This window comes from Anomalospiza imberbis, chromosome 24 (assembly GCF_031753505.1).
Source record: "Anomalospiza imberbis isolate Cuckoo-Finch-1a 21T00152 chromosome 24, ASM3175350v1, whole genome shotgun sequence".
Classification (NCBI taxonomy): Eukaryota; Metazoa; Chordata; class Aves; order Passeriformes; family Viduidae; genus Anomalospiza; species Anomalospiza imberbis.
Genome location: NC_089704.1, coordinates 7,430,131 through 7,443,731, shown reverse-complemented (window position 1 = coordinate 7,443,731; position 13,601 = coordinate 7,430,131). Strand labels below are relative to the sequence as shown.

The 13,601-nt window shown below is 54.7% G+C and overlaps 1 protein-coding gene across 3 annotated transcripts in view; it reads right to left on the bottom strand.

Annotated features, from left to right (window-relative positions):
* The window catches only part of BCL9L (BCL9 like), a 48,846-nt gene that overhangs the window by 5,191 nt on the left and 30,054 nt on the right, over nucleotides 1-13,601 (bottom strand). For 2 of the 3 annotated variants that reach the window (XM_068172084.1, XM_068172085.1), the window contains exons 2-7: nucleotides 8,618-8,981; nucleotides 6,829-6,951; nucleotides 5,098-5,308; nucleotides 4,216-4,300; nucleotides 1,397-3,791; nucleotides 697-957 (exon numbers count right to left, since the gene is read on the bottom strand). In XM_068172084.1, the coding sequence (XP_068028185.1) occupies nucleotides 697-957; nucleotides 1,397-3,791; nucleotides 4,216-4,300; nucleotides 5,098-5,308; nucleotides 6,829-6,951; nucleotides 8,618-8,918 (3,376 nt within the window). In that variant the 5' untranslated portion in view covers nucleotides 8,919-8,981. The remainder of the gene's footprint in view (nucleotides 1-696; nucleotides 958-1,396; nucleotides 3,792-4,215; nucleotides 4,301-5,097; nucleotides 5,309-6,828; nucleotides 6,952-8,617; nucleotides 8,982-13,601) is intronic. The other variant, XM_068172087.1, reaches the window with a different exon arrangement.

Genomic DNA, 13,601 nt, shown 5'->3' with positions numbered 1-13,601 from the left:
CGGTCAACCTAAGTGACTGTTCAGTGGTGAAAGAGTCAAAAAGTTGATTTTTCATTTTCAAAACTGGCAAAAATATTTATCAGACAGCTTTAGACCCCTAAATCAAGTGGTAGAGCATGTTGGAATTCCCCTTTGGGCCGGTCACCATGTGACCAAAAACACTCATTTGCCTAGATGTCCTCACCAGTGCCACCAGTGGAGCGGATCTGGCCTACCGAAATCACAACTGTGCTACAACACAGCCTGGCCTGTGCAGGCACCTGGGCTCCACTCAAAACACCAGACTCCAAAGCCCCATTCAGAGCATCCCTGTCCCACTGCACAGGAACACAAGGGCTCTACGCAGCAGACCTCTGCCTGCAAGTCCTGGACCTGAGAAAACTCCAGGAGCCATGAGAACTCGGGCTAAATACATCTCCATGGGTAAAGGTAAAAAACTTCCAGGTCTTGCAGAAGAAGGACTCCCCAAGTCAGACCAGCTCATGTCCTTCCACCCAAGCCAAAAGCTGATGGACAGCCTGGGCAGAGGGCAGGGAAGGGCACAGACTGTTACAAAGAAGGGGAAATTTAAGCTATGTGACATGGCAGTCATGGGGAGATCTGAGTTCCTAATACTTTCTCCACCTGCTGCCTCAGGTCCACTGGCAGCCACAAGACAGTCTGAACCCTCGCAAGCCCACCTCCAGAAATAGATACCTGACATACTTCCAGGTGGGAGCATAGGCCTGTCTGGCAGCAGCTCGTCATCAGAGGTGGCGATGGTTTTGATGGCATTGTGGTAAAGTGGTGTGGAGCTGGGCATGGCATACTTGGACATCTGGGACATCATCAGTGAGAGGGGGTTCTGGGAAGGGGATGGATCTGGAGAGGAAGTAAAAGGCATGTTGGGATTCATGGTGCTAGAGGTGTTGCTGGCTGGTGCGGAAGAGCTGCTCCGAGGCCCAGAAGGGAGAGAACCTGCAAGCAAGAGAGAGATCGACTTAGTATTGTTCACATGCAATGGCTTGCTCCCACCAGAGAGCAACCCTCTCCTCTCCTTTTGACAGCAGTGACCAGAGGAGGCTGCAGAGCACAGAGCTGGCACCGTGCAGCACTCTCTGGACTCTGAGAAGGCTCATGCAGAGACCCTGCTCCAGAGCAGAGACAGACTTCCACTTAAACCTGCCCCTTCTGCCCAGCACAGACACAGTGTTTGCTCCATGTGTCCCAGATCTACCTGAAAAGGCCCTGTTTGGACTCCTGGGAAAACATACTTGCTCTGTGAGATGCGGGGCCAGGCACAGGAACATGTGTCTTCCTGCTCCAGAGAGAGCTTGTGGGCTGGAGAGAAACCCTGTCCACACGCTCATCAAAACTAAGCACAGACATGCACTCGCATACAAGACACCCAGCATACCCTGCTCCAGTGCTCCGATGGAAGCAGATGAGTTCATATTGAGAGTCTGCTTGCTCTGGTTGACTCCTGGGCTGGGCATGGTGGCTTTGGGAGATGGCACCCAACCAGGGGAAGAAACAGCCATAGAAGGGGACTTCAGGCGGCTTGGTGAGCCAGTTGGAGACCGGACGTTGAGAGAGGAACTCATCACTTGGGGGGACTTGAGGGGTCCAGACTGGTTTGAAGGTGGCATGCTGATCATCTGCGAGGGTGTCTGTGGGGACTTGAGACTGGCAGATGGGGATGTGACCAGTGGCGAATGCACCTGGCTAAGGGTGGGAGACTTGAGGTGACCCATACTGGGGGAATTCATCTGGTTGATGTTGATGGTGAGGTCAGAGGGCCGGCGGCCCAGCCCCCGGGAAGGTGCTGGGTGCATGTTGGACAGGTTTCCCCCTGGTGTGGGAGTGGGATTGGAGGCTGGAGGCAAAGGAATGTGGCTGAGTCTGGTGGTGCCACTGATGCTCCCAACAGGCATGGTGCCCTGCTCAGGGCTGAACATGTCTGAGCCACTGCCCATCTCCTGCGGCAGGTTGGGATAAGACCCTTGCCCTGTCGAGAAGCCTTGCTGTCCTTGGTTGGGGAACTGTGAGGGAATCATCATTTTCTGGGGTCCCGTTAGTATTGCACTGCCATTGCCATTCTGAGCCCTAACCCTGGCCAGCTCCTCAGGGCTCATGCCCTGGTGGGTCATCATTTCAGGGCCCCTCATCTTCTGGGACATCATCATCTGCTGCTGTGGGGTCATCTGGACATTGAGGTTCATGTTCATGTTCATATTGACATTCATGTTCATGTTGAGGTTGCCAGGGCCCATGGGTGTGTCCATGTCCCGAAGGCCTGACTGACTCATAGGAGGGCTCAGCATCCCCCGAGTGCCTGCAAAATCCATTCCCATTGGGGCACTGCTCAGGGTCTCACCCGTTATCTGCCCAGCAAATATGGATGGATCCATCTGCCTGTGAGCCTGCATCATCCTCTCCATTTCCATGCCCTGGCTCATGGAGTTGCTGGATATCCCCATGGGCCTCTGCATTGCCACTGGGCGTTTCTCCATGAGCTGATGCCGCAGGATCTCCTCTCTGGCACGGGGATTCATAAACCTTTCTGGGTCTCCTTGCCCTGGTGGGTAGGGCAAGGTGCCTTGTGGAAAGTTCCCAGGGCCTCCCATAGGAGACATGTCATCGCTCCATCCCATGCCAGGCCGGACTGGCCTCTGCATGGCATTCATGGGCCCAAGAGCATCCAAGGGCATGTTCTGCATCCCTCCAAAGCCAGAGACTCTCTGCATTTGATTCCCAGGGAACCGTGGGCCAGGGAAGGGTGGTCCTCCCCGCAGCTGCAGAGGGTCCTGCACATCTATGGGTCCCCTTAGCTGGCTGCCCATCCCTGGTGGCCACTGCTCTCCAGGCTTGCTGTGGTAGGGTGGTGGAGGCCCACGCATCATCATGCTCCCCATTGACTGAGGGATCATGATCTCCTGCATGGGCCGGCCATGGATGCTGATCTGCTCCTCTTTCCGTCGCTTTTCCTCGTAGTACTCTTCCTGCAACTTCCTCCAGGCCACTTGCTCTGGTGTCAGGCTGTCCTGGTTCAGCCGCTGCATCATCATGTTCATCTGCTGTCCCATGTCAGCGCCAGGGTGGTGAGGCACCTCATGTTCCAGGCCGGGCCCACCAAGGCTCTGGGTCTGGGAGATCATGGACTGCAGAGGCTCTTCATACTTCTTCATGCTGGCAGGGGGTGCGGGAGGCTGGGCAGGGGCAGCAGCCTGTGCCTGAGGGGCAGTCCCCCCCTCAGCTGCATTTTGGCTGGACTTCAGGAAGGGCTCGGCCTCCCCACTGCGCAGCAGCAGACGCTCAATGTCTCTCAGGGTCTGCAGAGAGCGCTCTCGGTGCTCCAGCTGCTCCTTTGAGAGCCCTTCTGAGTTCATGGTGTTCCTGGGGCCCAGGCCCACCTGCCCATTCCCCGGCATCCCTGGGCCCTCTCCAAGGAGGCTGGAGCTGGGTGTGGCGGAGGAGTCCACTTGCCCAGGCTGCATGGTGCTGGCAGATGCAGTGGGCGTATTTGGATGGTTGCTTCCAGGCTGGTTGTTGCTGCTGTTGTTCCCCAAAGAGTTGGGAGTCAGATCTCTCCGGCCATCTTCACTTGTCCCTTCCTGGGGCAGGCTGCCGGGTGCAGGCAAAGGTGTTTGACTGATGGCCTGAGGTGGTGGGGCTGGAGGCTGTGGTGGGGGAGGCTGCGGCTGTGGTTGACTTGCTTGAGGGGCCAGTGTCTGGGACTGTGGAGTATTGGCAGCAGGAGGGTTAATTGGAAGTGGCTCAGCAACGCCCAGCACTTTAGGAGCAGGTGGTGCCTGGCAGAGAAAAGGGGAAGAAACTTGAGCAGGGAAGGATGCTAGGAAGGTATTCTTCCCTGCAACCTGCAGGAGACCTCTCTGTCCCAAAATAAAGCCTCATGGCAGTTTACCTTCATTCCTTGCAGGAAAGAAATGTAGGTACTACTACGTGATCTAGGAATGCACAAGCAGGTACTCTGCACACGTGGCTGCGGGGGAACATGCCATGCCCCATCCCAAACTTTTCGCAGCTGACAACAGCAAGGACTTGTGCCAAAGAGATTTTGCAGCAAAGCAGCTTCCCACCCCACCGAAAGGGCCTTCTGGAACCCCTTCTTTCACAGCTGAGCCAGGGGATGGGGGAGAATGACCACATCTGGACTGGAAGGGTAACAGTTGTCAGCATGTGCCAACAGGAGCGATTGCTTCGCAGGTGGTATACCTGGTCTAGCTTTGCCCGTGGGACATTCTGTTGATGGTAGGCCAAAATGGAGTCAGCTCGGCCCTGCAGGACAGCTTCTGCAGCTCTGGGGAGAGAGCACAAATCACTTGAGAACAGGCACTGCGCCCCATCCTACCCGTCCAAGGCCCCAGCTGCCACCTCCGTTCTTCAGTTCTGCAGGAAGAAATAAATCCTTGGAGGTAGCCAAGAAGGGGGAATGTTCTCAGAGTCCTTGCATATGTCCTGCACAGCCCCCAGTGAGGATCTCCAACAGATGATCACCTGCTGTTCAATTTCCCTCTTCCCATGTCCCGTGACAGGCTTTGCTTTGTGCCTGCTGCCCTAAGGTGGTTGTCACCAAGATGCTTTGGAATCTCCCACAGTGAATCTGTGGTACAGCAGAGCTCTAAAACTAGGCTAGCTTTAGCCTAGGCTAAACAGATTAAACTAACTTCTTAGACTCTATGGCTGAGACAATGCAGGACAGAAGAGAGGAACTGTGTGGAGAATACCATGTGTTACATTACACTCCCTGTGACACCCACCCCTTAGATCCTTTCGAATCAGACCAGCAGCCCATACTGCTTTGGAAGAATCATTTTGTTGGATGCCAAATACATGGGCTCTAAAGTGGGTGAAACAGTGCAGAGCCAGGCCTCACTGAGAGGAAGCGGGCATTTAAGTCCAAGTTGTCCACCTGCAGTGACTGCCAGCATACCTCACAAACCCCAGGGGTTTCCCACTCTGTGCAACCAGAGAGACACAGATTTCTCCAGCTCTCTTGTGCTCATGTGCTGCACGCAGCAGGCAAGTGTGACAAGGCCAGCCAGGTGTGGCAAGGCCAGCCAATACCATGGGGGAGGTATGGGGTTTACCGCTTACGTGTTAGCAAGGTGCGTTGTAAAGACGTAAACAAACTGTGAAGGCTGCTTCCCTGTTCCGCCGCCTCCGCCTCCTGCAGCCTCCGACCGCAAGCCAGGGGCAGCACCATGGGGCACGCCGGAAGCACTGCTCTCGCTCAGGTTAGGCAGCGGGTTGGACCCTGGGCCAAGCTGGGGGGCCGTGGACATCGCAGGATCTGCTACATTACAGCCTGCGGGAGCAGAGAAGGGCGCTGCTGCCGGGCGGGCGCTGCTGCCGCCGGGCGCTGCCGCCGGCCGGGGCTGCCGGGCGGGCGCTGCTGCCGCCGGGCGCTGCCGCCGGCCGGGCGCTGCTGCCGCCGGCCGGGGCTGCCGGGCGGGCGCTGCCGCCGGGCGGGCGCTGCCGGGCGGGCGCTGCCGCCGGCCGGGCGCTGCCGCCGGCCGGGGCTGCCGGGCGGGCGCTGCCGCCGGCCGGGGCTGCCGCCGGCCGGGCGCTGCCGCCGCCGGCCGGGGCTGCCGCCGGCCGGGCGCTGCCGCCGGGCGGGCGCTGCCGCCGGCCGGGCGCTGCCGCCGGGCGGGCGCTGCCGCCGGGCGGGCGCTGCCGCCGGGCGGGCGCTGCCGCCGGCCGGAGCCCGCGGGCGGCACGGAGCGCCGCCAGCAGGTGGCAGCACGGGCCCGCCCGGCCCGGGGCCGCTGCGCCCGGCAGGGGTGACTGTCAATCGTCAGCCGTCATCAAGTAGGATCCATCATTAATATTACTAAGCGCTGCAATTACCAGAGGCGTGCCTTGCCTTCCTCTATCTTAACCCAACCCTGCTCCCCTCCAGCTGCCTCTCCCCATCGCAGCAGCTCCTGCAGCCCGACCCTGCCACTGCAGCATTTACACAGGAGACATCGCTGGGAACCTGCCTCGTTGCCAGCCCCTGCCCCTGGGCAGCCCCACCGTGACCCATTCCCACCAGGCAGATCTGGGAGCAGGCTGACAAGGGAAGCGGCGCTATCCCTTCCCGCACAGGCTGCACAGGCTGTGGACTGTGCTGAGGAGTGCAAGTGGATGTTCCGGAGACAATGGCAACAATGCGCTCGCAGGCACAGAGGCCATCCTCTTCTTGCTTTTCCACACGTTCATGTTCTCCAGCAGAGAACATGGGCATCTCCTTGGGCCCCACAGGACCTTGCCCCATCTCTCAGATATTCTCTCTGTTGCAGTTTGAAAGCAAAGTGAATTGTAGATACAAAATGTCAAAGAATGCTGATGCTTTTAGAAAACAGAGGAGACCTACAATTCATTGTCCCAAAAAGAGCACAGCTGAGCCAGCTCAGCTCTGCCTGAACCACTGTCAAGACCCCAAGAGCCTCTTTACACTCAGCTGTCTTTACAACACAGCCGCAGAGAGAAAGGTGAGTGGCCTGACAGAGACTCAGCTGCTGCAACAAGAGCAATGCACGTTGCGCTCTGGCTGCCATTATGACCAGGGTAGTGTGGCCAGAGCAACGTACAGCAGGGACATTCAACCTCAGCACCTTTCCCTCCGGCATGTCTGTAGCATCTCCACAAAATAGGTCCAAGGCCTCACTGCATGGCAAACATTCTCACAGCACAATGACCACCAGGTGCAATGGGCCCCCACAACCTCGGCTAAGTGAGCACACACAGGCAAAGCTAGAGGTGCCAGTGTCCTCAGCCCTCCTGAGCCGCAGGAAGGACCTGGTTTTATTCAAGCTTCAGAGTGGTAAGGAGGCCGCCACTCACTGTGTGCACTGCTGATGGGTTTGTCGTCTTCCTCGCTGTCCGGCCCAGAGCACCATTCATCGCCGCTGTATGGCTGCTTCCTTTCCAGCACACACCGTCGCTTACTGCGGGGAGCCACCTCACCTGCAAAGGGACAGGGCCATCAGAGGTGCTTAAGGGGCTCAAAGGCTGGGGTCCTGCCCAGCTGAGTGCTGCATGCTGGCAGTGCCAACCCAACCAGGATGCACTGAGCAGTAAGCCTTATGCTAACATCTGCCCAGCACTGGTTAAGAACCTGAAGCATCTGCTCAGTCTGGGCTCCTTGTCTTAGCAGCCAGATCTAGTGCGACTTCCCTGTGAGAGCCAAAGTTTCAGAATGAGATGCATTTCTTACCACGTGAAAGGAACCTATGCACATAGGATGTGTCTACCTGCAGTTCCAAACTAGAGAGCTTTGGACATTAACTGTAAATGTAAAGGGTTTGTGATTCAGCAATTAAAATCGGAATATAGGATGGGAGGGCGCATTCACATCCTTTGTAGGAACAAGAGACAGACTCTGCCCTTTGTCAACATCAGTCAGGCAGGGGCCCTCACGCTCTCTATAAACTTGTATGCTCCCTCCACAGTCCGCCCTCTCAGTTGGGACTGATGCAGCTCAGAGAGGAAGTGGCTTGCCTAAAGGCACTTAGGGACTCAGGGAGAGCAATCAGAAACAGGATGAATAACTTCCAGTCGTGTGCTTTAACTAATGAAACATTGTGTGGCCTTACTTTTTTTACATCATGACCACATTCACATGATCTGTCAGTGTATTAGGAACATAGGAGATTCGGGCATTTCTGATCAGGCCATTTTAATAATTTTCCTGTGGAACTGTGGTTGCAATACAGCTCTGGGATAAAACTGCAAATGCTTATGATCAGTAGTGTATGGTTACCTGTGTAACACTATAGGGAGAAAGCCTTCCTGGTGGCAGGAAGTTCATTCAGGTACATTCTACCTGTTGTTCCATGGCACAGCTCTGGCCTAAGCCAGTCAGGCAACGTGGCTTTGACTGTGAAAACAAATCCTTAGGGGCACAAGCCAGAACGGCAGCTCTGTGTCTGCAGACCGGGTGTGAGTCTTGCTTGGAACCAAGGGCACCACTGGAATTTCTCCCCCTACAACCGTGTGTGAGATGCTCAAGTATCCCATACTGAGCACAGAGCTTGATGGAATGCAAGAGGTTACAGGGAAGGCCGCTGAGGACAGGGTAGGCCCAGGGTTTAGAAGCACTGACTCAGCCCTTTTCCAGAAGCCACATGCTGTAACACAAGAGTTATCCATTGCTGATGAAACCACAGAGCTGTTCAGACAGTGACCCTTGCAGCACCTCCTTGCTAACCATGACTGAGTCGTTGGGCAGCTGCAACACCACAGAGCAGCTCTCTACCAACAGCAAGGAGATAGAAAACAACTCGGTCTCAAGTTAAAAGTTTGCACATTGCACATGCAGGGGCATTCAGTGTAGTTTCAGTGAACTATGCTGTTGCTTAGATGGCCTCAGCAGCCTGTGAAAACCAGTGCCAGATTCTGGATGTAACAAATGGTTTAGGGAATGAAATGCAAAGCAAATGAGAATTCAGCCACTCTGGTCCAAAAACTGCAGATGTGACAAGCAGTGATGCAAAGTCAAACAGGCAGCCAGGACAAGCCTGAACAGAAGACACGGCACAGAAACCAACGATGCTCCCATCCCAAGTCCTGCCAGGATGCTTGTAGCAACTGAGAGGAGGACATGCTGAGGCAAGGTCTAGGAGAGCATTACCTTTTGATTCTGTGTCCTGTGATGGGGTGCTGGCTTCTCGCTGTTCTCCAGAGTCCACCGAGATGCTTCGTTCCCGCTTCACCTTGCCCTTCAAGGAGCTGAAGTTTGGGACAGTGTTCTGGCTGTTTTTCAGTCCAGAGTTGCCAGGGGAAATCTGAGTGGCCTTGCTGCCATGGCTGCCTGCCCCCACACCCTTTGAGCCCAAGTTACAGGTGGGTGCTTGGCTCACATTGTGGTGCTGGGCCAGGGCACTGCTGCTGCCTGCCTTGCCATGGCTGGGCAGTTTGTTGTCAGGGTGCATTGGCTTGGCTAAAGCTTCCCACAGTGCCAGTGGAGGGAGCTCGCAGGCCCTTCAATCAGAAACCTACAAGAGAAAAGAGCAGCAAGTCAGCACGGTGCCCCTCACACAGCTGCAGCTGCTGGGGGCACAGCACAGGACCAGTGCACTGGGGCTGTTACTTGGTCACAGGGCCATACAAAGTCCATGGCAAGGCACAACCCAGAGCTGCTCCTGCTGGGAATTAGCCCTGGCCCCTTTGAGCAAAAAATCCTGCTCTGCAGTTACTCACTCACATCATGACAAGCTGTAAACTCTCACCCAGGCATGGCAGTCTTGCCAGTACTTCAAGGAACAGCCACGGATATGAGAGCCCTCATTTCCAAGGCCAAGATGAGAAATGGGTGCGCCATGCCAGCCTGGCACTTAGGTGATTAGAAGGATGCTCAGAGCTATTTTGCAAGTGTTCCCAGAGCCTAGACATCTTTGTGACCCTAGAGAGAAATCAAGTGCCCTACTGTTTTCAGGGGTCCCTTTCGCTGATAAATAAGTTTCCTCTGTGCTGCAAAACACACAGAAGACAACCAGACAACTGAGCAGACAGCTTTGACACAAGCCTATAAAGAGAAAACTGGGACAGATCAGGGGACAAAGGTGGAGGCAACTGAGAAGGAGGCAGTGGGTTGCAAGGCAAGGACAGAGCCGGGAAGTGCAGGCACTCATCTGACAAGCTCTGCCTCTCCCAGGAGCCTGAGGGACAGTTTCAGCTCCTGCTTTAAGGCTCTGGGTGAGGGGGTGTCCACTTTAGCGGGAGCTTCCAAGCCCAGCAGGATGATGCCATGTGCCACAGGCCTGCTGGGATAGCAGGATGATGCTCTCCTGCTCAAAACCCAGCTCAGCTACCTGAATAGCCCCGCAGCCTGAGGCAGAGTCTGGCAGAGAAGAGGAGGTTAGGGCAGAACACAGAGGTCTGTGGGCTGAGGGACACGCATGCAGCTAAGCAATGCTGCAGCAGCCCTCCTTGCAGGATCTAGTTGCCTTGGCAGAGTCCCATGCTCACACTGGGAATATTCCCCTTGGAACTCTGCACAGGCATTAGCGATGACTGCGATGCAGCTCTGTATCACACCGTGTTATTCTGGAAGGCCACCACAAACCCTTGGTCCAACACACAACCCTGGTAACTACACCCTAACCCTAATCCCGTCGTTTTTACTTCTTGGGGAAGCAGGAGGGAAGGAGAGTAAACCACATGTTCATGGAAGCTGAGGTATTACTCTGTTTGCTCACATCTGCTATATGTTTTGCATGACACCCCCACAATGCACCTGAGAAGCTTCCCTGTGCACAGGCTGAGAAACTTCCCAGCACGCAAGGAAGGGGGTTGCTGTGGTCAGCTCCTCCCATTTGGACCATGCAGGCCAGATGCTGTGCACAGATTTCTTCTGCCACCCAGGGACAGGAAGCACCAGCTCCAGACCAAACCCCAGGTGTCTAAATAGTACTGCAAGAGCTCAGCAGCACTACACATGCTGCTCCTGGATTGCTGAAGGTGAGCCTGGAGATGCCACTGGCAAAAGCCAAGTGCTTGCTCTGCCAGGGCAAATCACTGCACCCTTGCAGAGAAAGCAGACTGAAGCACATTTGGCAGACCCGTAATCCCCAAAAGATTGTGACTGCCACAAGGCACATGCTGCAGCTTATCATGCACCGTGAGTGAGTCCTGTGCTTGCAGAAAGGGTCTTCTCTGCAAAGGGGTCTTCTTGGCACCTGCCTCCCTGCAAGCTGAGCCAGGGGCTGCTGGCATGCTATGCAAACAGTGCTGTGGCACAGCTCGCCCAAGCATTCTTCCTTAGTTAAGCACAACTTGGCCTATCACTGCTTCCCAGCTAGGAGTTGTTAGCTGCTCCCTCCTCATCCTCCTCCGCCCCACACACCTCGGTGAGGGCTCTGCTCTAGCCTGGAGGACGATGGTGAGCTACGGCGCTGATTAATTTTCACAGCACATAAGGGAGTTGCTAGCCCTTTAAGTGTCAGCCAGTCTCGCTTGCTCGCTCTTGTTCTCCAGAGACCTATTAATAGCAGCTGGAAAGATCACATCACTCTCTGGATATTTATACCCCTCATTCCACACCAGGAGAGATTTATGTCAGAGCTGCTGTCCCAGTGCCTGCCCAATTGCTCTGTCAAACCACTTGCAGGGGGAGGGGAGCTGAGCGGGGAAGGAGACACAGAGAGGGCAAGCAGGGAGGAGGAGAAGGTCCATATGGCACAAGCTGCAGCATTAAGCACACATGCTGCCTGCAGTTGCTGGCTGGCCAGCCACAGGGAGCCTTCAGCCTCACTGGAAGAGCTTGCTGCCAGACAGCATTCCAGAAAGCAAGCCCTGCAGCAGCTCCTGCTGCTGGTGGCCCAGAGGCCCTCCCCCACCTCTGCTCTGCCGCACTCACAATCCCTGCAACGCTCTGCACCGCAGTCCTGAGCGCCACAAACCCACAAACCCACTGACGCCATGGCGTGGCTACACCCGCTGAGGACCTGCTTCCATTTCAATGGCAGGCTGGGAGATCCAGGTCTGCTGTGGCACATCTGCACGAGCACGATACTGTGTTTGTAACAGATCCCAAAATGCTTCACTGAAAGTGTGAATGCTCAGCAGCACTGCAGCACAATCCTAGTACAGCCCAGCACAGTGAATACTTCAGGAAGGGAGGAAGAAGTCTGGGGCCCTGAAAAGCCTACACCTTCAGAGTCCAGAGACACACCTCCTGTTCCTCTGCTTCTCAGATGAGACTGCATGGAACACACACCTCGATCTCAAAGGACCTGGCAGCTGCCATGACAAAAACTTCAGGCACTGCCTGCAGCGTGGATGAGCCTCATCATCTGTGAGGTTCCTCCAGAATGTAACATCTGGGGGGCACCTACCTTCTTTCTCTATTTTGGACTAGGCTGCTGCTCCAGGGAGGTCATTCAAAACCTTGCCCGAGGCAGGATGGAAAGCAACCCTGGGCTGACAGAGGGACCTGGCTAAACTTTGGAAAGCCTTCCTCTTCTAGAGGGATAACACTTGTCTCACAATGCCTAATGGGACCAATGCCAGAAGCAGCTGCCTGAAGATTCTGCTCTGCTTTCAGGAGTAGCAACAGCTGGATTCTGTTGCAGATGGATAGCAGGGATCCGCCTCAGCCTCTCATCTGTCTGGCCACAGCATGACAATAAGCATCTCGACTTCTGCAAGCTCCTTCCACATACCCTGAGATTCAAACGAGATTTCAGCAGGCATGCTATACATCTGGGCCATGGAAGATAATTAACTAGAAAGTAGATACAGTGACACCAGGAGACAAACAATTCAAAACATCTTGGGAAGAACATGACAAAAATAAGACTGTACAGAAATCTTTCTCGGCAATTTAGCAACACACCCACTCCAGCCTGGTAGTTTTAAAGACAATAGCAAACTTAATTCCCAGTGGTTAAAACAAGGAGACGAGAGATTCCTGGTTTCTGCCCCTGGCTACCATCAATCCCAAGCAAGATGCCTGGGTTTTGGGTGCCTTGATTCCACCATCATTACACAGGGGGACCCAGCCAACCTCATGCAGGGAGGGAGGCTTTCAAGGCACAGCAAGTATCTGTTGAACAAAGGGCTACATCCAAATGCAGAGAGTGTTTTTACCTGAAAAGCCACAGCTTTAAATCAAAGGCTGGGACCTTAGCAGACAAGAAATCCTGAAACAAAATAACAAAAACTGCTTTCAGGAAGTCTCCTCCAGTACAGTCTGAACAGCAGCAGAGGGAGAGGAGTAAGCTCTGGGCAGGAGAGACCAGGCTGACATAGTTGCAATCTGGGAATTGCTAGCTGATAGTTGAAGAAACCTGAACCCCCTCGCTGCATTCCCGGAAGACTTTCTGGTGAATCATGCTCCAGCTCTCTCCAAAGGACGATAACACGGATTCCCAACACAGCTGCAAAGATGAGGAGCCCATACCTGCCACCAGCCTTGCAGCTTCCACATCTGGCAGCTGGCTGGCATTGCTGCTGTGCTATCCCTCTTGGAAGAAGGCACAAGAGAGGAAGCCAGGACAACAGAGCCACGATGATTCAAAAAGGAAGGCGCTTCACCACACCTCCCTTCCATCGGATGCTGGGAAGAGCTCTTGTGAAACCCAGATGACTACCAAGTTGTGCATACACAGTGGATACCAGAACCCAGGCCTCCTGAGCTGTGCTGTGTGTTCCACAGCTCACAAAACCCAACATACAAGACACCCAACATATAAAATGGGTTGTGACACAGTTGCTGCAACACACAGAAAGTCATCGAACCCTTCTCTGCCAGTCTGTCCAGGAAGTAACAAGACCAGGTTACCATTGCAAACACCCTCTAAGCACATAACTTATGCTGATAACCACCCAATATTACTCACTACAAGATGCAATCTTGGACAATCCAATCCAAATCCTCTGGACACCACCACAAACTCATGCTGAACACCTTGACTTTGGAAATGAGAGGTCCTAAGCAAGCTGAAGGGCTTCTCGAAGAAAGACATTAGGCAGCAGGAGATACTCCAGAAATCCACTGCTCCTTCCTGAGATACCATGCACTCCAAATCTGGATGAGATTCCCCAGCACATGACCCAAGACATAGATCCTAGACTACCAGTCCTCCCGGGGTTAACAGCAGAAGGGGTTGAAC